The sequence below is a fragment of the Zeugodacus cucurbitae genome, chromosome 4 (assembly GCF_028554725.1).
Source record: "Zeugodacus cucurbitae isolate PBARC_wt_2022May chromosome 4, idZeuCucr1.2, whole genome shotgun sequence".
NCBI lineage: Eukaryota > Metazoa > Arthropoda > Insecta > Diptera > Tephritidae > Zeugodacus > Zeugodacus cucurbitae.
The window spans coordinates 33,516,017-33,539,358 of NC_071669.1; the positions used below are offsets into that span (position 1 = coordinate 33,516,017).

A 23,342-nucleotide genomic window follows, 5' to 3' on the forward strand; every position below is an offset into this window, starting at 1 on the left:
ACGGCGGCGAAGAACTGATAAGGTGCATGCATCAACTTCTTTGCAGAATATGGTCGGCAGAAAGCATGCCTGACGATTGGAATCTCAGTGTGCTCTGCCCAATCCATAAATAGGGAGATCCCACAATCTGCGCCAATTACCGTGGGATCAGCCTCCTAAATATCGCATACAAGGTTCTATCGAGCGTACTGTGTGAAAGACTAAAGCCCACTGTCAACAAACTGATTGGACTTTATCAGTGTGGCTTTAGACCTGGAAAATTCGACAACTGACCAGATATTCACCATGCGCCAAATCTTGGAGAAGACCCGTGAAAAGAGGATCGACACACACCACCTTTTTGTCGATTTTAAAGCTGCTTTCGACAGCACGAAAAGGAGTTGCCTTTACGCCGCGATGTCTGAATTTGGTATCCCCGCAAAACTAATACGGCTGTGTAAATTGACGTTGAGCAACACCAAAAGCTTCGTCATGATTGGGAAGGACCTCTCCGAGCCGTTCGATACTAAACCAGGTTTCAGACAAGGTGACTCACTATCGTGCGACTTCTTTAACCTGATGCTGAAAAAATTATAAGAGCTGCAGAGCTGAACAGAAAAGGTACAATCTTCTACAAGAGTGTACAGCTCCTGGCGTACGCCGATGATATTGATATCATTTGAAGCAACAACCGCGCCGTTTGTTCTGCTTTTCCCGCATGGATAAGGAGGCGAAGGGAATGGGTCTGGAGGTGAATGAGGACAAGACGAAATATCTCCTGTCATCAAGCAAACAGTCGGCGCATTCGCGTCTTGGCTCCCACGTCACTGTTGACAGTCATAACTTCGAGGTCGTAGATAATTTCGTATACTTGGGAACCAGCATCAACAAGACGAACAATATCAGCCTCGAAATCCAGCGCAGAATAACTCTTGCCAACAGGTGCTACTTTGGACTGAGTAGGCAATTGAACAGTAAAGTCCTCTCTCGACGAAAATCAAGCTCTACAAGTCGCTTATCATTCCCGTCCTGCTTTACGGTGCAGAAGCTTGGACGATGTCAACATCAGATGAGACGACACTAGGAGTTTTCGAGAGGAAAATTTTGCGCAAGATTTATGGTCCTCAGAACATTGGCAACGGCGAATACCGCAGACAATGGAACGATGAGCTGTACGAGTTATACGACGACATTGGCATAGTTCAGCGAATAAAAAGACAGCGGCTACGCTGGCTAGGTCATGTTGTCCGAATGGACGAAAACACTCCAGCCCTGAAAGTGTTCGATGCAGTACCCGCCGGAGGAAGCCGAGGAAGGGGAAGGCCTCCACTCCGTTGGAGGGACCAGGTAGAGAGCGACCTGGTACACTTGGGATCTCCAATTGGCGCCGAACTGCGAAGGAGAGAGAGAGGTGGCGCACTATCGTCGATTCGGTTATAACCGGCTAAACGGTTGCAACGCCAATCACATACATACTTGTTTCCTAACAATTGTTTTTATAGTGTACGTTAGTTTAACACATACATTCAACTGTTATTACTGCGTAGAAATATTACAAATCAGTAAACTTAAAATTGCATTTTTTGCAAAAAAAATCGATAGTACTACTTAGATTAACAACACAATTATTAATAATATTACTAATCTACTACTTACTAATCTAATTACTAGCGGATGAAGTTGGTAGAAGAATAGTTGTAATTTTATGAATTGTCTTGCAAAAATAAAAAATCAAATTGGAAATAAAATTATATATATAAAAGCATTGTATTTTGTGTTCATATACCCCCATACGTCTTGTTGGCTGTCAAGTCAGCAAGCAACTGACCTGACATTGCTTCTATGGTGTAATAATGATTGCAAGTACTGACACTGAGTGTACGTGTGAAACACACTTGAGCACTTCGCGGGCAATTGGTTGCCGATCACTGGTCTAATACATACAATGCAATGCTTATTCAAAAGAAGTGTAATGCAGTAGTACAAGTCGACATAAGGATTCTGCACTGCATCCGATTCTACTGAAGTTTCGATGTCATTACAAAAAAATTGAATTTTCTTATCTCGTTTTTACTTCAGAAGGTTATGATACCTATCCCTGTTCTGCACTCCTTATGTGCTTTTTTATGCTCTGCCCGAAAGCTCGAAACTATCCTATACCTATCTATGCCCGTCTCCCAGCTTACTGTCGTATCTTAGTCACTGCATTTATATGTCATAAAAACAGCAAGATTTTTCATTGCCATTTTATATAAACTGTTCTCACTTACGCAGTCTGCCATGTGTAATCAGAATACCGATGCACTCAAACCGCAGATATGACCCCTCATTGACCCATGGCTCCTGAAAGAGGTCAATATCAGGCTGCTCTTTTGCAACTCGGGTAATTAGGACTAGTGAAGAAAGTTTGTTATGATAACGATTTAATTGAGGAATATGCATTGGTTAATGTTGAATCCGCACCTTCTTGAGAGTGCTTAAAAGCTCTTTCTCAGTGTATAATTCCTAGAGTCTGTCTACTAGTTCAGACCCCGTAAAGTACTCCATGTGACCTTCCTCAGTTTGGACTTTACCATAACTAATCGCTCCGTCACTTTGGTTTGCTACAGCATAATCTGTATAGTGGTCCTGTTCGTTGGCACGCCAAGTTCCGTTGCAGGTTCTTCAACAGCTTTTACGAATTTCAATCTCTTCGTTGGTAGACTTGCTGCATTATCTGGGCTATCACGGGCTTTTATTTTGTTCTGGTCCTAGAACTAGGTGGCATCTGTCCAGTATCACACTCATCCAGGACACGGATGATATTCAGTTACTGGCCACATCAGCAAACGACTTTTTGTGTGTCTCATACTTTGTTTTCGGTCTGTTAGCTTACGGCTTAGCCTCTTCAGCAGACTTTTGTGTTTCTACCGCTGTTGATGGTGATTCAAGTTTAAAATTTGGTAACACCGTGTTCGTACAATCAATTGACTTCTGTAGGCCTTTGTGAGTCACTTCATAACCTATTCTTTGGCGAAAGCACTTCCACCAACCTCACTTCTGGCATCTTCCTTCTCTTGCCTCTGGCTGGCGATGTTGTTGCTGACTTCCTGCAACTAGGTTTAGCTACACTTCCAATACTTGTGCTAGCCTTGGCTGAAAAAGTCTAAAATCCACACATTTCTAATCTCCCATACAAACAATTTGTATTCTATATTCTTCCCCTGCAAGACAGGTACCGGCAAATTCTTCGGTGAAAAGCCAGGGAGCGGTACTAATTCTTTCAATGTAAGTTTGCGATTCTTAAGGGCGATTTGACAAAAGTACCCGAAACACGTACACAAGTGTGATCGTTCATCCCTTTCTTGTACATTACATTCATCATATAGCAATTTATATATACCTCTTGCACAATTCTGGGAATGATCTTGGTACAATCACGGATGAAAGACCCAAAACTGCGAACCAAAACACTTGAGCACTTTCAGTACCAAGTCCCACAAAAGCCCTGAAACTATATCCGCGATTTTCGGTTAGTTCTACCAAAACCCGAAATGAGAATTTAATAACAAAATCATTAATTATATTTCATATTATTGAAAATATCATGCCCGTTAGGTATTTATTAATATATTTACTTTATAAATGCATTTTATCGTACTACGCTATATAAATATGTAATAGTTGAAAAATTTTTGCTATTGGACGAAGACTATCCCGTGTGGACTGGAAGTGTAAACAGCGTACATTATGTGAGAACATTTTTTGGTATATTTAGGACTTTATGTAGGATCTGTTTTTTCATTAATTTCACTAGTACTATTTTCATCCAATTTCTGGGGAGAGGGTTTCTATAAAGTATAAAGTAAAATTTGAATTTTTACAACATAAAAGTTGGTAATAATTACCTTAAGCTCCAGTTACCCATACTTGACTTGACTCAGCTTCGAAAAATTTGACTTGGAAAACTTAGATGCAGTTATACTAAACACAGCGCGTAGAAATCAGCTGTTTTTGAATGTTGAGAGAGCACACAAATGTGACATTTTAATTGATTTGTGAAGTTTGTGAAAATTTAATAAATAATAAAACAAATTGTTTTGCCGAATACCTTAATAATAATAATAAATTTTAATAATGGATAGTGATTTATTCCAAGAACTAGTTTATTTAAATATTCTTCGCCTTCAAAGAAGAAAAGTTTTGAGAAGACGTAAATGCCGCTGGTCCGTTCATCCAGCTAATCGGGATAGAAACCCAAATGATTTCTTCTGGAAGAACTTTTTAAAATTAAAAGAAGACGACCAAAAACTATTTCTTTTAACACGGATGAATCGGACAGTGTACAATATTCTTTTAAATATAATTAGTTCGTTTTTAAAAAAACCAAAACAATAAGTTGGTGTCGAGGAGCGAGTGGTTATAACATTAATGTAAGTTAAACAATCCTTGAAACATATTCATTTAATTGTATTCTCATATATTTTTTAGGTACCTCGCTTATGGAACACCTTTTGAGGTCATAACCTCGATGCATAAGTTAGGCAAAACAACAGTGCGGAATATCGTACTTGAAACGTGTGAAATACTTTGGTTACATCTGACCCCGATATACCTTAGCGAGCCAAGTACCGCACAATATAAAGATATTGCTGCAGATTTTTTAAAACTGTGGAATATACCCAACTGTGTCGGAGCAATTGACGGGAAGCATATAGCTATTGTTCGTCCACAAAATTCAGGCTCGTTATTTTATAACTATAAAAAGTTTTATAGTATAGTTTTAATGGCATCCTGCGACGCTAGGTATACGTTTACCTCTGCCAGCATTGGTAGCTATGCAGGACAAAGTGACGGAGGTACATTAAAAGATATGCAATATATAGATATTTACTTATTTTTAATTTTATTAAACTTGTAACAAACCAATTGTATTTCATCAAAGAGAATTTCCATTTAATAAACCTAATAATAATTTTTATAACGTTTTACAAATATCGTGTGTTTGCCCCTTTCACATACTGGTTATAATTCCGCACGTAAGTATACCTGTGTCATACGTATACACCATAGATATATCTATAAATATTGTTTTATTTACTGAAAAAGATGGTAATTATCTGTATTAGGAAGATTACACAGGCATATGGCAAATGAATTCTGTATAGTAAAGTTTATTACGAAAATATATGTATATATTTTATTTACCGACAAAATCATAATTATGACGGTATCTATTTAGTAAATAAAATATGACATAGGCTGTATAATCAAATAAATGTACATACAAAATAGGATAATTTTTCCCTATCAAAATCACTACCAACATAACTACATAACACACAAAAAATAAAAGACAAAGACACAAAATTAAAGAGTTATAAAAACAAATTGTTTTATTTTTTTTCAAATACATTCTTAAAACTATTTTTGAAAATTGAGGTACATTGTTGTTTCTTACGTATTTTAAACATTTTTACATATTAATTCAATATAAGTATAAAACGTCAAGCGTTTTAAACATTTTAAAAATATTTTTGAAAAATGAGGTACATTGTTGTTCCTTACGTCTAGGTAACAAGCGTTTTAAACATTTTAAAACTATTTTTGAAAAAATGAGATACATCGTTGTTTCTTACGTCTAGGTAACAAGCCTTTTAAACATTTTTACATATTAATTCAATATATGTATAAAACATCAAACAAATGATTTAAAAATTAAAAAAAAATTATTCGGGTTTCGATTTAATAGCAAATAATGAATTTGTTAAAACTTGTATTGCTTTCATTTGTTTTACCTCGCTCATATCGTTCATGATTGAGGTCAACATAACACCAAACGACCTCACCGCCTCGCTGCCTTTGCTCCTCTCTGCACACATGCTTTTGTATAGCTCGCACGCTTCTTTGAAGCAGCCGTCGTCATCGCTGTTTGTTTTCTTTACTCTTTTCCGGATCGGAGTTGAAAACGATAACTCCGAAGGCGACGATAAATTAGTCTGAGAACATTCAAAACTAATTGGCTCCAACAGCTCCTGCGAAAACATATCATCTAAAATGTTTGTGGTGCAACGATTTCTGTAAAAGGGAAATAAATATTTAATACGTATAAAATATAAAAAAAATATTAACTTACGGTCTGGGCCGTATATATAGTTTTAAAAAGCTCATATTATCGAACAATGGCCAGGTTTCGGCGTTACTCGCCCCACTTCCTGATGGTGCCTCCATTTTCCTTACCACCTTACTGAATCTTTCCCTTAGAGTCAGCTACCTCTTCGAGCACTGCTCTTCTGTAAAATAAACACAACTTAAACTATTAACATCTACACATATATATATACAAAATATATTACAATCTAATAAATAAATTGTTAATAACAATTACTTACCAGTAGCACCTAGCTCCTTCGCCACGCTTACCCACGTGTCCCTCTTCCGGCTCGGCACTCGGTAGCCTACGCAGGCCTTGTTATATAAAATTTCACGCGCCCGCACTTCTTCTATTAATTTTTCATCATTCATTGTGTTTATTCGGATTATTTATCAAATGGCAAATTAAATATAGAAAATTAAATGAGATTATGAAAATGAAATGATGAAAATGAAATGAAGCGTGCTATCAAAAAAGCGCGCGAAATAACTGAGCTGTCACTCTCTGAAATGTCAAAATAAAGGGAGAGAGCAAAGATGCCACTCTCTGAAATGTCAACTTAACTTGAAATTCTAAATTCAACAGATTTTCAAGTCAAGTCATGCGTTCGGTAATCAAATACATGCAAGGCCCATTAAACGGATCTTTTATGTGACAGTTATCAAGTCTCTCTAGGTCAAGTCAAGTATCGGTAACTGGAGCTTTATGTTTCATGAATTCTAAATCTAGGACGGGCAACGTTCCAGTCTTATAGTATGTTTACATATGAAAATAATCTTGTTCTAAGCTCGTTCAATAATCTAATCGTTTACACATAGCCAAATGAGATTATCAATTGTCAAATGTGTTGTATTTGTTCTTGTATTACACATCTTTCTCTCGCTGTCAGTTTTTTTGTTTACATTTTCATTTGACATTTCTCCTCTTCTTCGCAAAATTATCGATAAATCTAGGAATAACACCGAAAATCTAGTTGTAAAAAACGAGATAATTTTATAATCTCGAATTATCAGGAGGAATTTTGTATGAGAAATCTCCCCTGCAAGACAGGTACGGGCGAATTCTTCGGTGAAATGCCAGGGAGCGGTACCCGCAGTTTCAATGAAAGTTTCTATGCCATTCTTAATGGCGAATTGACAAAAGTACACTCTTGTGTACATGTGATCGTTCATCCCTTTCTTGCACATTATATTCATCATTTAGCAATGTATATATACCTCTTGCACAATTTGGGGAATGGTATTGGTACAATCACGGCTGAAAGACCCAAACCTGCGAACCAAATCAACATGTGCACTTCCAGTACTGTTCTTGGTACTATCACGGATGAAAGACCCAAAACAGCGAAGCAAAACTGCACGTGCACTTTCTGTACTGCGACCCACAAAAGCCCAGAAACTAAACCCGCTATTTTCGGTTAGTTCTACCAAAATTCCAAATGAGAATTTAAAAACAAAATCAGTAATTATATTTCATATTTATTTAAAATATTATGCCATTTAGGTGTTTATTATTATATTTACTTTATAAATGTATTATCGTACTACACTATATACATATGTCGGAGCGCTAGTACAAATATTATGTCGATCACTGTATGTGCGTATGTGAGAACGCTAGTACAAATATTTTGTAGATCAATGTTTGTGTATGTAGTGCTGAAATATAACAGGACACTGTTTGTGTATGTAGTTCTGAAATATAACAGGACACTGTTTGTGCAGCTGCGTCGTTTGAAATAGGCGACGCTTAGGCGACACATTAGGCGGCATGTATTACAGTATTTTTGCTCGTTTTCAGCTGAGAGTGAAGAAATATGCAGGAACCGTTAGGTACTTTGAATATTGTTGAAAGAACGAATTGAAATAAAAGGACGTTGCATCTTTTGAGTGGATCAGTTGATAAAGTAATGTGAAGGCGAACAGAATTCGCTGTGTGTGCTATTTAGGTGATTTTCATAAGAGCAAATAAACTTGCTGTATTTTATCAGTTAAAAAGAAAATAAATAAGAATAGTAATGAATCCGATACCAGAGGATTCTACATCAGAAGTGGGATTGGCTGAGCCTACAGTTCAAGGTTCTGACCAGATCCTAGCAGCCCTTGAAGCACAGAACCGGAATCTATTGGACATAATCATGTCCATGCAGTCTCTAAGGCCGTCAGCAGACGCAAGGCCTGTCCAAGTTGCTTTGCCAAAGTTTAATTCCGATTCTGCTGGAGCGGATGCCTCTGCATGGTATAGAACGGTGGACCTGATTTTTGGTGAAAATCGTTTAGAAGGCGGCGCACTTAACTTGTGATGGCAATTAGCAAGGCGCTGGATGTCAACGCATCTCAATGGCTATCACAAATATGTTTCGCAGGCATAACCTGGAAACAATCGTAGAAGTGTAGACAACTACAGCGATCCTACTGAACGTTTTGAATGGCCATCTTACATTGGAGAGATTAGCAGAATATGGAAATCGAATTATTACTTCACTAATATCCAAGTGGAAGGTTAAAGACTTGGAAATTGCAGTGTCGGTAGTGTTGACTCGTATGGCTCAAATCGACAAGAGTTTGTTGCAGTTTATCAGGTGAGTTCGTTCCATTTTGTTTCGAGCTGAGTGTTCCTTGGTTAAGGAGAGTGTTGCAGATTAATGTAAGAAAAAACCACTCAGCAACATTGTAAAACTAAGTGGCAAAAGTAACGACTCCATCTTTAGTGCATTGCAATTTATTTCTAATATAAGTATTGAACAGTATTGTTTAAATATTTTATTGCATGTTGTTATGGGCAAGTACAGTTTGTCAACAAATTCTTTGCAAAATGAAAATTGACTCAAAAAATCAACTTTGACATTAAATTTCTTTAACAAAGGTTTAGTTTTTTATGATTTTTCTTTTACAGTATTATTATAGGATATATCTAGTCATAGAATATGTTAAAAAAATAACAAAAGTAAAAACAAAAACATAAGATAGGACTCAAATAAGCAAAAACAACAAAAAACCAATTGTCAATCAATTCTTTGCAAAATGCAAGCACATGTCGAAGAACGTATTCATGAGAAATGAACGGGACATTTTCAAAAAAAAAAAAAGCCAACACGTGTTCTTCTCGGAATATTCTGGCATATATTCATGTTTCGAATTGCACAGATCTAATTGGAACTACCGATCTAGTTGAAAATAAGAATCGTCAAGTAAATGAGTTCATGAGAAATTTAACCAATTGGTATATTTTCATTATTTCAAAGAAAAAAATAAAAAATAGGTGTCCAAAATTTTTAATATTAAGCTAAGGACTATATACAACATTATTCAGGTGCAAAAAATAAAATATACTGCATTGGAAGAACTCTGGACGCAAACTTTCAGAGCTTTCATTTTGGGATTTTTCTAAAGTATTACAATAAGTAGATAAAAACCCCAAAAATTTGCCCGAAATAATTGGGGAAAAATATAAAAAAATATTACAACAACAACAGTAACCATGAGGAAGTGAGAATAGTGTTGAATCTTCCCCAGTACTCGTCCCATGTAGCCAGGAAAATGCCACAGTTATATACCAATAGCATCTATTACTATTGAAAATTAGCTATAGTTGATGTTACTAAGCCAATGGAATACTGGAATGGCGTTATGTTTTGTGACTAGACGAAGACAATGACGTAGCATCATGATGGACCCAGAAAAGTTTGGCGGAAACAGACTTCAGTCCTCCGTTGGCTTATTATAATCATCGATAGCGAATTTGATATATTTTTTAATTTTAATGACAGAAAGCGGTGGCTTTTTCCACGCTACTTGGGACGAGTACTGACTCTTTTCTCACTTCCTCATGGTTACTGTTGTTGCTGTAATACTATTTTTTATTTTTCCCCATCTCTTTCAGTCAACTTTTTGGGGTTTTTATCTACTTATTGTATTATTTTAGAAAAATCCCAAAATGAAAGCTCTGAAAGTTTGCGTCCAGAGTTCTTCCAATGCAGTATATTTTATTTTTTGCACCTGAATAGTGTTGTATATAGTCCTTAGCTTAATATTAAAAATTTTGGACACCTATTTTTTATTTTTTTCTTTGAAATAATGAAAATATACCAATTGGTTAAATTTCTCATGAACTCATTTACTTGACGATTCTTATTTTCAACTAGATCGGTAGTTCCAATTAGATCTGTGCAATTCGAAACATGAATATATGCCAGAATATTCCGAGAAGAACACGTGTTGGCTTTTTTTTTTTTGAAAATGTCCCGTTCGTTTCTCATGAATTCGTTCTTCGACATGTGCTTGCATTTTGCAAAGAATTGATTGACAATTGATTTTTTGTTGTTTTTGCTTATTTGAGTCCTATCTTATGTTTTTGTTTTTACTTTTGTTATTTTTTTAACATATTCTATGACTAGATATATCCTATAATAATACTGTAAAAGAAAAATCATAGAAAACTAAACCTTTGTTAAAGAAATTTAATGTCAAAGTTGATTTTTTGAGTCAATTTTCATTTTGCAAAGAATTTGTTGACAAACTGTATGTGAAATACTATGTTTTTATTGGCCGCGAAATATTAAACTAGGGCTTTAGCAATGGGCTCTGAAAAATTCAGTATTTGTAAAACAAAAAAGAGTTGATATCGTAACTTTTGATATTTATGAAAATCTAGTTGATTCCGATTCCGAGTAACTCCGATGAGACAGTCTTAAAAAACATTCTGAAACGCTATTCTGATTGGTTTATAGAGGGAATACCACAGTCTAGTGTAATAACAAGGCCATTTGGAAATTAGGTTAATAGATCCACAAAAAAACAGTGCAGTGTAGGCCATATGGACTTAGCGAAGATAAGAAAGAGAATGTACGTCATAAAATCGATGAGCTCCTGAAGTTTAATATTATTCGTCCCAGTTGTTCACCTTTCGCTAGTCCGATGATGCTTGTTAAAAAGAAAAATGGTAGTGATCGTATTTGTGTGGATTACCGAGCCTTGAATAAGAACACAGTCGCAGACAAGTACCCTTTGCCTTTAATTTCTGACCAGATTGCTAGATTACGTGGGGCATTTCTCATGTCTCGATATGGCTAGTGGTTTCTATCAAATACCGGTTCATCCAGATTCATTTGAGCGCACCGCTTTTGTGATGCCCGAAGGTCAATATGAATTTTTAACTATGCCTTTTAGTTTGAAAAACGCTCCATTTGTGTTTCAGCGTGCTATTATTAAAGAATTATATGAGGCATACACTTATACCATCGTGCATCGATTGTGTCCAAAACTAAGGATGAAGCTTTGACCGATTGCTGATTGTGTTGGAAACCTTCATTCAATGTAACAAAGTGTTTCTTTGTTAAAACTAGGATATAATATCTGGGATTTAAAGTGAGCAATGGAAAAACGGTAACGCAATTGAATCAAGCTTCTTACTTTCGGCAGTTCGTGGCTAAATTTTCAGAGATCTTAAAACCGTTATATACGCTTACCTAAAAGAAAAACTCTGATTTCATTTGGCTGAAAGAATTCGCTCAAAAATAATATCTGTTTTAACCCAGGAACCAGTGCTAACTATATTTGACCCTCAATATACTACACACGGATGCCCGTTCGGTTGGCTATGGGGCAAGATTGATACATAGAATAGACAAAAATCCCTATGTTGTTGAATATTTTAGTAAATGCACATCACCTGCTGAATCGAAATAGTACCATTCGTATGAGCTGGAGACTTTGGTAATCGTCAATGCCATTAAGCATTAAGTCATTATTTACACGTTCGTAAATTTGTAGTATTTACTGATTGCAAATCGCAAAAAGGTCAGACCTATCACCGAGTGTGCATCGATGGTGGGCCTTTCTACAGTCATTCGTTTTTGATATCCAATATACAAAAGAAGTACGAATGGCACATGTAGATTTTTTATCAAGGAATCCACTTATAAAAAAATGTACGAGTGTAAAAAAAAAAATAGTTGAAAAACGGATTGAATTGACTGAGATAAGTGATAATTGGCTAGTTTCTGAACAACAACGAGATCTTGAGTTAACAGAGTTATTAACTAAGTTAAAAAAATAACGAATTGCGAGAAAATGTAGATAAAACAAATGAATAAAAAAAAGAAATTAAAATAGAAAATACAAAGAAACGGTAAAACCAAATGTTTACCTGTAATTCCTAAGCCATTTAGATGGGCAGTGATTAATCACGTCCACGAATCTATTATGCATTTAGGTTGGGAGAAAACGTTAGATAAGGTTTATGGATATTGGTTCGCAAATATGTCTAAATACGTTCGTAGATTTGTAGAAAATTGTATAACCTATACTAACTAAGCCACCAGGCTGAATTACATTTGTTCCCTAAAGCAGACATTCCGTGGCACACAGTGCATATAGACATAACGGGAAAGATGAGTGAAAAAAAAACGATTTAAAGGAGTACGTAATTGTTTTGATAAGACGCGTTCACAAAATTTGTTTATTTTCATCACGCTTTAAACATTGACACTGATAGTTATAACAAGGCCGTCGTATGTTTGTTTAGCGTGCCTAGACGAATTATAGCGGATCAGGGCCGTAATTTTGCGAGCTCAGGATTCCGTGCATTTTGTTATACTCAAAAAAAAATTTGAGCTACATTGAATTGCTACAGGTGTGAGCAGGACAAGCGGTCAGGTAGAACGTGAATGAGCACACTTAAGAGTATGTTGACCGCGGTCGAAACCATTGAGAGGTCGTCGAAAGATGCCTTGGCCCAAGTACAGTTGGCAATGAACTGCACGAGCAATGGTGCTACCAAGGTCAGACCATTAGAAATGCTAATCGGAAGGGAAGCTTGACCTTTTGGCCTATTGCCAATAGGTGAAGAAGAAGATAATTTAATTGATAAAGAATATTTTAGAAAACAAGCTTAATAAAATATGGAAGCTAATGCTCGTTATGACAAACATAGGTTTAATAAGAATAAGGTAAAAATAATAAAGAAGATCAGTTGTTAAAAAAATGAAGAGTGTAACCAAACAAAACTCGACCCACAATTTAAAGGTTCATTTGAAATAATCGCATTACTAGACGAAGATAGGTATGATTTAAAATCATTAACAAGAAATAGAACTTATAAGTATGCGCATAAATTTACGAGAGCAAATAGAGAAATAAGCGAAGAAGTTAATGAAGATTTGGGCGACTCAAGAGGAGATGTATCCAATTCCCAAGTGGGAATGAAGATATGGAAGACACGCTAGGTGTCTTGGAATCCCAAGAGGGGATATAATGGCCGCAACATAACAGATGGACTTGTTATGGCGGGGGTCGGTAGTTGGGTGTAAAAGGAACTACACCAGTTGATAATGACCGCACCATAACAGATGGACTTGTTATGGCGGGGGTCGGTAATTGGCTGTAAAAGAAACTACACCAATTAATAAAGTTGAAATATGTATGAATTGTTAAGTATGGTTAGGAAGAAAATATAATGGAACTGTTGAAAGAGACAGTAATGAAAAATGTTGAAGGAGACAAATGAAATAGAAACTATGATAGATACAGTGATGAAGCCTTTAAAAGAAAATGTAATGATATTAATGAAAATGTGTTTGTAAACAATAGCTATAGTTAACGGCTGACGTGTTAGAATATTGCGATTTAAAGTCTACACACGAGGACGTGTGATTTGTCAGGAAGGCCGTGTCGGAGCGCTAGTACAAATATTATGTCGATCAGTATGTGCGTATGTGAGAACGCTAGTACAAATATTTTGTAGATCAATGTTTGTGTATGTAGTGCTGAAATATAACAGGACACTGTTTGTGTATGTCGTTCTGAAATATAACAGGACACTGTTTGTGCAGCTGCGTCGTTTGAAATAGGCGACGCTTAGGCGACACATTAGGCGGCATGTATTACAGTATTTTGATTTGTAAATGCGCACATTGTAGCAGCAATGGAAAATAACTGTTACTGAGTGAGGTCTGTTCGCTTTCAGCTGAGAGTGAAGAAATATGCAGGAACCGTTAGGTACTTTGAATATTGTTGAAAGAACGAATTGAAATAAAAGGACGTTGCATCTTTTGAGTGGATCAGTTGATAAAGTAATGTGAAGGCGAACAGAATTCGCTGTGTGTGCTACTTAGTGTGATTTTCATAAGAGCATATAAACTTGCTGTATTTTATCAGTTAAAAAGAAAATAAATAAGAATAGTAATTAATCCGATACCAGAGGATTCTACACATATGTAAACGTATTGAATATTTGAACAATTTTTGCTATCTGACAAAGGCTGGAGGAAGAGTGGCAAATGTTAAATACCCCGAGCGGCCTGGAAGTGTAAGCTGCGCACATTATGTGAGGATTATTTTGGTTTCTTTAGGAGATTTGGAAGATCTGTTCTTTCATTAATTTCATTAGTACTAGATTCGTCTATTTTCTGGGAGGAGGGTTTCTATAAAATATAAAGTAAAATTGAAATTTTATAAAGTTTGTAATAAAAGTTGGTAATAATTACCTTATGTTTCAGGAATTCTAATTCAGCACGGCACCGTTCAAGTCTTAACATCCATACTCTTGCTGTAGTATTTCCATTGAACTAATTTCGTTGAATCCATGTCCTTGTAAAGTGATACAACAACGTTGTTATTGCTCAATACAAGGTAAAAAGCAATCAAAAAAATCCTCCTAATTGAACATACAAAAAGGTTTGAAATTTCTATGATCACAAACATTCACTTAAATTTACCCTTTAATTTCTGAGTTTTTGCTGCTAATGGCACGGCCAACTGAGGGGCCGGTAATTCTAAAAATACTGCAACTGCTTTGCCCTCTAGCTCATTGGCAAAACCCAGCATACACACGTCGCGATGATAAACGGTTACAAAAGCACCTAAACCATGTTGTTTCAGTTCTTCCCGGGCTTGTGTTGAGCAAAAGGTTTAATTGCACGTAAAAAAGCGACATTAAACCTAATATCTGGTGTGTAAATGATTTGTGTTCGGTGTAGCAGCGTTTGCGTCCATAGTTCTGGATTTGCTTGCCGCACATATTCCATCGATTCGAAAGTTCTCCGCTGCTACCATAAGTGACACCAATTAGGTTGCGTACCTTTAACGCGCGGTATGAGGTTTGAAATATCTGTCTGGAAAATTTTAGAATTTAAGGCAAGATAATATTATTATATTCAACAATTATTTACGTATTCAATGGTTTCGCCCTTGATGTTGACCATTGTTAGCGTAGCTTCTATTGCGTGCTTCGAATTGACAATGCAATGAAGTATTACTGTATCATCCTCTTCAATTCCACATTTTGGCTTTAGCAACCCTGCAAGACGAGTAGAGTCACTTAACTTATGGAATATTGGTCACCAGTAAAGAAAGCTTGTATTATTTTTTTGGTCTCTTTTGTTCTAGCAGCAGCAAAAAAGTTACCATTTCTCCTCTTTTACGGCATGTCAAAAAATGGCATGTCAGTGTGATTATCTTGCTCGCTCTCTCTCATAGATTTTGGTGCCAATGCTGTATATATCTTTCTGCTCTAATTTTTCTTTGTTTTGGAAAAGCATATGTCACTCTGTGGTTAGCAGAGCTCCCTGTAGTAGTTTTTTTTTAATCAGCCATCTCCTCTCAAGTCATGGGTACTGAAACTCCAACACATTCAAAGAAATTTTAATAACACCACTACATACACACATATGCAACAAAGGGCAAAATGTTCATAAACATTTACCTCAACTCTTCTCTCGTACAGCACTCTGAATGATAGAGAGAAACAACCAAAGTGCTCGTGTTTGATCAAGTTTTGTTTTGAGCTATATCATGGCTGCTTGTGATTTATTATTTTTCGTGTTTTATTTAAATCAGTGATCTGCAGCCTAATTAAAGTTTAAATTATTGAAGCACGTTATTATTGAAAACGTAAAATAAAAGTTTTCTAAAGCCAAAATATGGAATTGAAGAGGGTGATACAGTAATACTTCATTGCACTGTCAATTCGAAGCACGCAATAGAAGCTACGCCAACAATGGTCAACATCAATGGCGAAACCATTGAATATGTGCAAGCAAATCCAGAACTATGGATGCAAACGCTGCTACATCGAACACAAATCATTTACACACCAGATATTAGGTTTAATGTCACTTTTTTACGTGCAATTAAACCTTTTGCTCAACACAAGCCCGGGAAGAACTGAAACGACATGGTTTAGGTGATTTTGTAAACGTTTATCATCGCGACGTGTGTCAACTGGGTTTTGCCAATGAGCTAGAGGGCAAAGCAAATGCAGTATTTTTGGACTTACCGGCACCTCAGTTGGCCGTGCCATTAGCAGCTAAAACATAGAAATTTAAGGGTAAATTTAAGTGATTGTTTGTGATCATAAGCAAGAGCATGGATGTTAAGACTTGAACGGTGCTGTGCTGAATTAGAATTCCTGAAACATAAGGTAATTATTACCAACTTTTATTACAAACTTTATAAAAATTCTAATTTTACTTCATATTTTATAGAAACCCTCCTCCCAGAAATTGGAAGAATCTAGTACTAATGAAATTAATGAAAGAACAGATCTTACAAAAACTCCTAAAGAAACCAAAAGAGTCCTCACATAATGTGCGCAGCTTACACTTCCAGGCCGCTCGGGGTATTTGACATTTGCCACTCTTCCTCGAGCCTTTGTCAGATAGCAAAAATTGTTCAACTATTCAATACGTTTTACATATGTATATAGTGTAGTACGATAATACATGTATAAATTAAATATAATAATAAACACCTAAATGAAAAGATATTATCAATAAATATGTAATATAATTAATGATTTTGTTATTAAATTCTCATTTGGGATTTTGGTAGAACTAACCGAAAATAGCGGGTATAGTTTCTGGGCTTTTGTGGGTCGCAGTACTGAAAAGCACGTGCAGTTTTCGTTCGCAGTTTTGGGTCTTTCATACGTGATAGTACCAAGAACAGTACTGGAAGTGCACATTTTGTTTTGGTTCGCAGATTTGGGTCTTTCATCCGTGATTGTACCAAGATCATTGCCCGAATTGTGCAAGAGGTATATATAAATTGTTAAATGATGAATGTAATGTGCAAGAAAGGGATGAACGATCACACGTACACAAGAGTTTCGTGTACTTTTGTCAATTCGCCCTTAATAATGGCATAGAAACTTTCATTGAAACTGCGGGTACCGCTCCCTGGCATTTCACCGAAGAATTCGCCGGTACCTGTCTTGCAGGGCTATCAGTGGAGACTGTTCGATTTATCATTTTCAGGGTAACCCTTTAATCACAGGTATTGGTCATTTGATGGGTCACTGTTTCGTTACTTAAATTTGGTTCATTGGTATCCATTGGTCTTCATTCTATAGGTCACCAACTTTTCCGTTTAAAAATGAAAAATTTAAATTTTTTTTATTTTTTTTTTACCATAATGTATTTACATTTATAAATTAGTATGCTATTTTACAATTTTAATAATTATTATAGATTAATTTTTATATTTTAACATTTTAATATTTATTTCAGTCATTTATACATTAACAAAATTTACATATTTTACATATAAAGTTAGTATTATTTATTAAATTTTTATAATGTACAATTTCTCAAAAGTTTTAAGTATTGATTTTTTGTATTATTATACAATACAAATTAAATTTCACTACTATTGCGATTGTCACAAATATTTGTACATTTAGTTGTATATAGATGCTATTAACATTATTTTATATCTAAATTAATGAATTGAGTGCTATTGCATATGTTCAAAATTTATAAGTTAACAATCACAATATTTGTTAAATTTGTGAGTTCAGCCTAATAATGCCTCCTTAATCAAATCAGAAGCAAGATGAACAACTTCGGCGCTTCAATGTTGTTTTTAGAGCTCTGTTAATTATCCTTTGAATTTGCCAGACTGCCAATGGCTAGAATGAGTTCGTTTAGATATAAGCCACATGTGTTGCTACGTTCAATGTTCATTGGAGAAATCTGAAAGTAAATTTATTAATATTAAACAATAAAGTTTTCCTTTGTCCACACATTTTTTAATGGATCATAAGATTGCACACAAACGTCACCAACACTTTTTGTACCGCCTAACACATAAATTTGCTATTGTCAACTGGAAAAGGTAGAGCATAATAATTTATTCGAACTTGTGTATGTTTTCCGTTAAATGTTAGTACTTACACCAACATTACCGCGTGGTTCTAGCACAGTGGTCGGCACGAGAGGAATTGTGACTGTATAAGTGAGCACGAAATAATGAATACCCAGTGAGAACTCTGTAGCCTAACATTTTAAGAATGTTTTTAATTTTATCATAAAACATGAATTTTTGTACTCATTCATTCATTTTAGTTATTTTATTATTTAAACAAATATATTAGAACACAAAAGCATTAAATTTTCTGTCTTTAAATAGCTTAAAACCATAAATATAATATATAACATAAAACGGCATTCATAAAAGTAGGCATTTCGCGTAGGGCACTTATGCAAAGTGCCATAGCCATGCGCGATGTTTACTCGTTGCTGGTTCGTCAACGGCTGAATGATAGAGCGTAAGCGTACGTGTGACTTGAGTCGGCACAATTGTGGTATGGAGTGCCGACCACTGTTCTAGCATATCAGCACATTGTGTCCAAGTATTGCTCACTGCATCATAGCATTCACAATCGGCAAGTGGTGTTCCTGCAGCTGACAAACCACCAAAAACGTATATTTTATCCTCAAATACCGTAACGTTTGCTTCAAAACGTGGTTTCAACAAATTGGCGACTTGCTGCCACTCTGTGCCGTTATTGTCTAACCTAAATGATATATTATTATTATTTATTAATTCATTATTTAATAAATTAATAGATTTATTAAGTAATTAATTTATTAATTTAAAAAATTTCCAAATACTTATACACAGTGTCCAATGGCGCAGCTGCATTGTGCACATAACCTCCCAAAACGTAGATGCTTTCATTCAATAGCGCCACATTCATGCCCCGTAAGTGCTGTGGTAATGCAGGCATGCTCTCCCACGTACATGTTTCCAAATTGTTCCTCAACATTATTAGTGCTTTCAGACTTGTAATTTTAGCCACCAATGAAAAATTGTGTAGATCCAATGGCATCATAGGAGACACTGTTTAGCACGTCGAAAATAAGTGTAGAAAGTGCTACTCCAAAAGTCCGATGACTGAAAAATATTTAAAGTTAGTTAGAAATAATTAAAATATCTATATTCGTAGTACAAACCTTGTTATTTGCCTGTTGCGTTGTACGATTTTACACTTATTGTGTATTTGAATTGAGCTTTAATTTTTCCTCCTAAGTTTACAAATATCTGAAAAGGATAATAAAAAGATAAAAGTATATTCTAACAAAAGATTTTATGTTTAGTATATACGTAAGGTTTGATATTATCAACTCACCCATATGCCTAAAGTGGCATAATCCTTGTTCTGCTTCTCTTTTTAATTTCGCATGTATGTACTAGATGTGCGTTGCAGCTCGCTTTGCCATTTTCTGCAGTTATTTCCTTAAAATAAGCTGCAGCATCCAGTCAACAATAGTACCGCTCTGTAAAGAGAAAATTAAATATATGTATATAAAATAATATCAGTAACAAATTATTAATACGCACTTACATCCACTTACTTCAAATTTTCTTTTCATATGAATGGCGGCCATGGCGGAGATTTTGATCGGTTCATTGTAGTACGTTCATCTCTCTCTTATATATACAAAAATTAGGGTTAATGAATGTTGCCACTCTAACTACCGAGATTGCCATTTAACTACAAAATGTTAGCAAAGTGTATGTATTGGTAAAAGCTGAAAAAAATTGCATGTGTAGTGGTGTATGAGTTAGCTCCGTCTTGTAGGGAAACTTTTATTTTACGTTTTACTTATTTAAAAATGCGTGCTTCAATAATTTAAACTTTAATTAGGCTACAGATCACTGATTTAAATAAAACACGCAAAATAATACTTCACAAGCAGCCATCCATGCAAGGCAGGTACCGGCGAATTCTTCGGTGAAATGCCAGGGAGCGGTACTAGCAGTTTCAATGAAAGTTTCTATGCCATTCTTAAGGGCGACTTGACAAAAGTACCCGAAACTATAGTGTACGTGTGATCGTTCATCCCTTTCTTGCACATTACATTCATCATTTAACAATTTATATATACCTCTTGCACAATTCGGGCAATGGTACAATCACGGATGAAAGACCCAAAACTGCGAGCGAAAACTACATGTGCACTTTCAGTACTGTTCTTGGTACTATTAGGGGTGAAAGACCCAAAACTGCGAATGAAAACTCCACGTGCACTTTCAGTACTGCGACCCACAAAAGCCCAGAAACTATACCCGCTATTTTCGGTTAGTTCTACCAAAATCCCAAATGAGAATTTAATAACAAAATCATTAATTATATTACATATTTATTGAAAATATCATGCCATTTAGGTGTTTATTATTATATTTACTTTATACATATATTATCGTACTACACTATATACATATGTATAAAGAATTGAATAGTTGAACAATTTTTGCTATCGGACAAAGGCTGGAGGAAGACTGACAAATGTCAAATACCCCGTGCGGGTTGGAAGTGTAAGCTGCGCACATTATGTGAGGACTCTTTTGGTTTCTTTAGGAGTTTTTATAAGATCTGTTCTTTCATTAATTTCACTAGCACTAGATTCATCTGGGAGGAGGGTTTCTATAAAATATAAAGTAAAATTTGATTTTTTATAAAGTTTGTAATAAAAGTTGGTAATAATTACCTTATGTTGGCACCGTTCAAATCTTAACATCCATACTCTTGCTGTAGTATTTCCATTGAACTAATTTCGGTGAATTTATGTCCGTGTAAAGAGATACAACAACGTTATGATTCCTCAATACAAGGTGAAAATTAATCAAAAAAGTCCTCCTAATTAAACATACCAAAAGTTTTTATATTTCTATGATCACAAACATTCACTTAAATTCACCCTTTAATTTCTGTGTTTAGCTGCATAAAGTGACATAAAACTTAATATCTGGTGTGTAAATGATTTGTGTTCCATGTAGCAACGTTTCCATACATTGTTCTGGATTTGCGTGCGTGGAATATGTGCTCCATCGCTTCGAAAGTTCTACGCCATAAGTGACACCAATAAGTTTGCGTACTTTTAACGCGCCGTATGAGGTTTGAAATATCTGTGTGGAAAATTAATTAGAATTTAAGGTAAGATAATATTATTATATTCAACAATTATTTACGTATTCAATGGTTTCGCCATTGATGTTGACCATTGTTGGCGTAGCTTGTATTGCGTGCTTGGAATTGATAGTGCGATGAAGTATTACAGTATCACCCTCCTCAATTCCACATTTTGGCTTTAGAAAACTTTTATTTTACGTTTTACTTATTTAAAAATGCGTGCTTCAATAATTTAAACTTTAATTAGGCTGCAGATCACTGATTTAAATAAAACACGCAAAATAATACTACACAAGCAGTTATGATATAGCTCAAAACAAAACTTGTTCAAATACACGAGAACTTTGGTTGTTTCTTTCTATCATTCAGGGTGTTGTACGAGAGAAGAGTTGGCGTAAATGTTTACGCACATTTTGCCCTTTGTGACATATGTGTGTATGTTGTGGTGATATTAACATTATTTTAAATGTGTTGGAGTATAAAAACTATATAAATAAAGTTAAAAATAATATTATTCGCAATCCAAATTTTTTTATGGTTTCGTTAACTCCAAACGCAGGATTTCCAATTTTCCGTCCGCGATGAAAAATAATTCAACTATGTTATGTGACAATTATACTACACTACTGGAAAAAATTAAGGGATAAAAAAAAATTCGAAATTTTTGGGCAAATTTAAACAGGCCGTAACTTCGAAAGAAATGGTCGTACAAGAAATCGATACAGAAGGAAATTATAGCTCCAAGTGTGTAGTTTTTGGATTAGAACTTAAAAAAATTTTAACCTCTGCGTAATCGTAGGAAAACCAGCAACAAAAAAATTTTTTTAGTTTTTTTTTGGTCTACGGGCGTGGAAAAAATCTTTTTAGCTTAACCAATATAAATATCGAATACTTTGTTCAATTAGCTTTAATTTGGTTTTTTGAACACCTTGATACGTCCACTTCTTGCCGAGATATCGGTCTTCAAATGGAAAAGGATTCTTTTGTCTTTGATTATCGATATCTCAGCAACCAATGATCGCACAAAAAGTTATAGGTGGGTTTCAAGAACTTGAATGAATTCTCCTTAACGACTAGCCATTGCTTTTCCGAAAAAATTTTTTCTTATTGTCACATGAATTTGAAAATGCAACAAAAAAAGGGATTTTGGTGGTTTTTTGGAAAATCGAGCGCTAGATCGAAAATTTTCAGGAAACCACTAATGTTAAGTATGCCTTTTACAGTTCAATATGCCCACAAAAACCCTACAAAAAGATTAAATTAATCCAGCCAGCCGTTTTTTTGTTTCACTCGACGCCCGTAGACCAAAAAAAAAAACTAAACAAATTTTCAAATTTTTTTTGTTGCTGGTTTTCCTACGATTACGCAGAGGTTAAAATTTTTTAAAGTTCTAATCCAAAAACGAGACACTTGGAGTTATAATTTCCTTTTGTATCGATTTCTTGTACGACCATTTCTTTCGAAGTTACGGCCTGTTGAAATTTGCACAAAAATTTCGATTTTTTTTTTATCCCTTAATTTTTTCCAGTAGTGTATTTCTAATATGTTTGCTGAATTCTTTAAGTCCAATCTACCACTCTGGCAACGCGTCAACTGTGAAGCTCGTATTTTTTCTCGGCTCCTGAATTTGTGTGAAATGTTATCTTAAATATTAAATTTTATTAAATATAATTTATTTGTGCTAAGTGAAATCTAAAGCTAAGTATTTTGTGCTATTTTGTTTTTGTGTTGTACTTATATTTTAGTACTATTTTAATTATTTTTCTTAAATTCTTGTGCCGAGTCATTTCAATTATTTATTGTTGTTATAAGTTCTTCATATTGATTTTGTTGTTTTTCGTTGCTCACAGCTGTTCGCGTTTAAGTGTTTCAGTGCCTCTCAAACTGCTCACTATAGTGGTTGTGATCTTTGGTCATCCATTATTACCGAATTACATTTATTTTATTATTGTATTTGATTTATTTTTGTTTTGTTTTTACATAATTTTTATTTTTGTTTACTATTTTTGATTTTCATTCTACTTCAACTTTTCGT

General features: G+C 35.0%; 1 protein-coding gene and 1 long non-coding RNA gene across 2 annotated transcripts; both read right to left on the bottom strand.

Moving 5' to 3' along the window:
* Positions 1-18,435: 18,435 nt before the first annotated feature.
* Positions 18,436-19,691, bottom strand: LOC105218666 (kelch-like protein 5). The gene is made up of 4 exons (XM_011194391.3): positions 19,523-19,691; positions 19,347-19,434; positions 19,005-19,287; positions 18,436-18,907 (listed from the first exon to the last, which is right to left on the bottom strand). The coding sequence occupies exons 3-4, from the start codon at positions 19,223-19,225 to the stop codon at positions 18,589-18,591; spliced, it is 540 nt and encodes a 179-aa protein (XP_011192693.2). The 5' UTR covers positions 19,226-19,287; positions 19,347-19,434; positions 19,523-19,691; the 3' UTR covers positions 18,436-18,588.
* Positions 19,692-20,539: 848 nt separating this feature from the next.
* On the bottom strand, positions 20,540-21,267 carry LOC128921586 (uncharacterized). The gene is made up of 3 exons (XR_008471025.1): positions 21,096-21,267; positions 20,886-21,034; positions 20,540-20,821 (listed from the first exon to the last, which is right to left on the bottom strand). It is a non-coding gene; the product is annotated as an uncharacterized LOC128921586 (long non-coding RNA).
* Between the last annotated feature and the right edge of the window lie 2,075 nt (positions 21,268-23,342).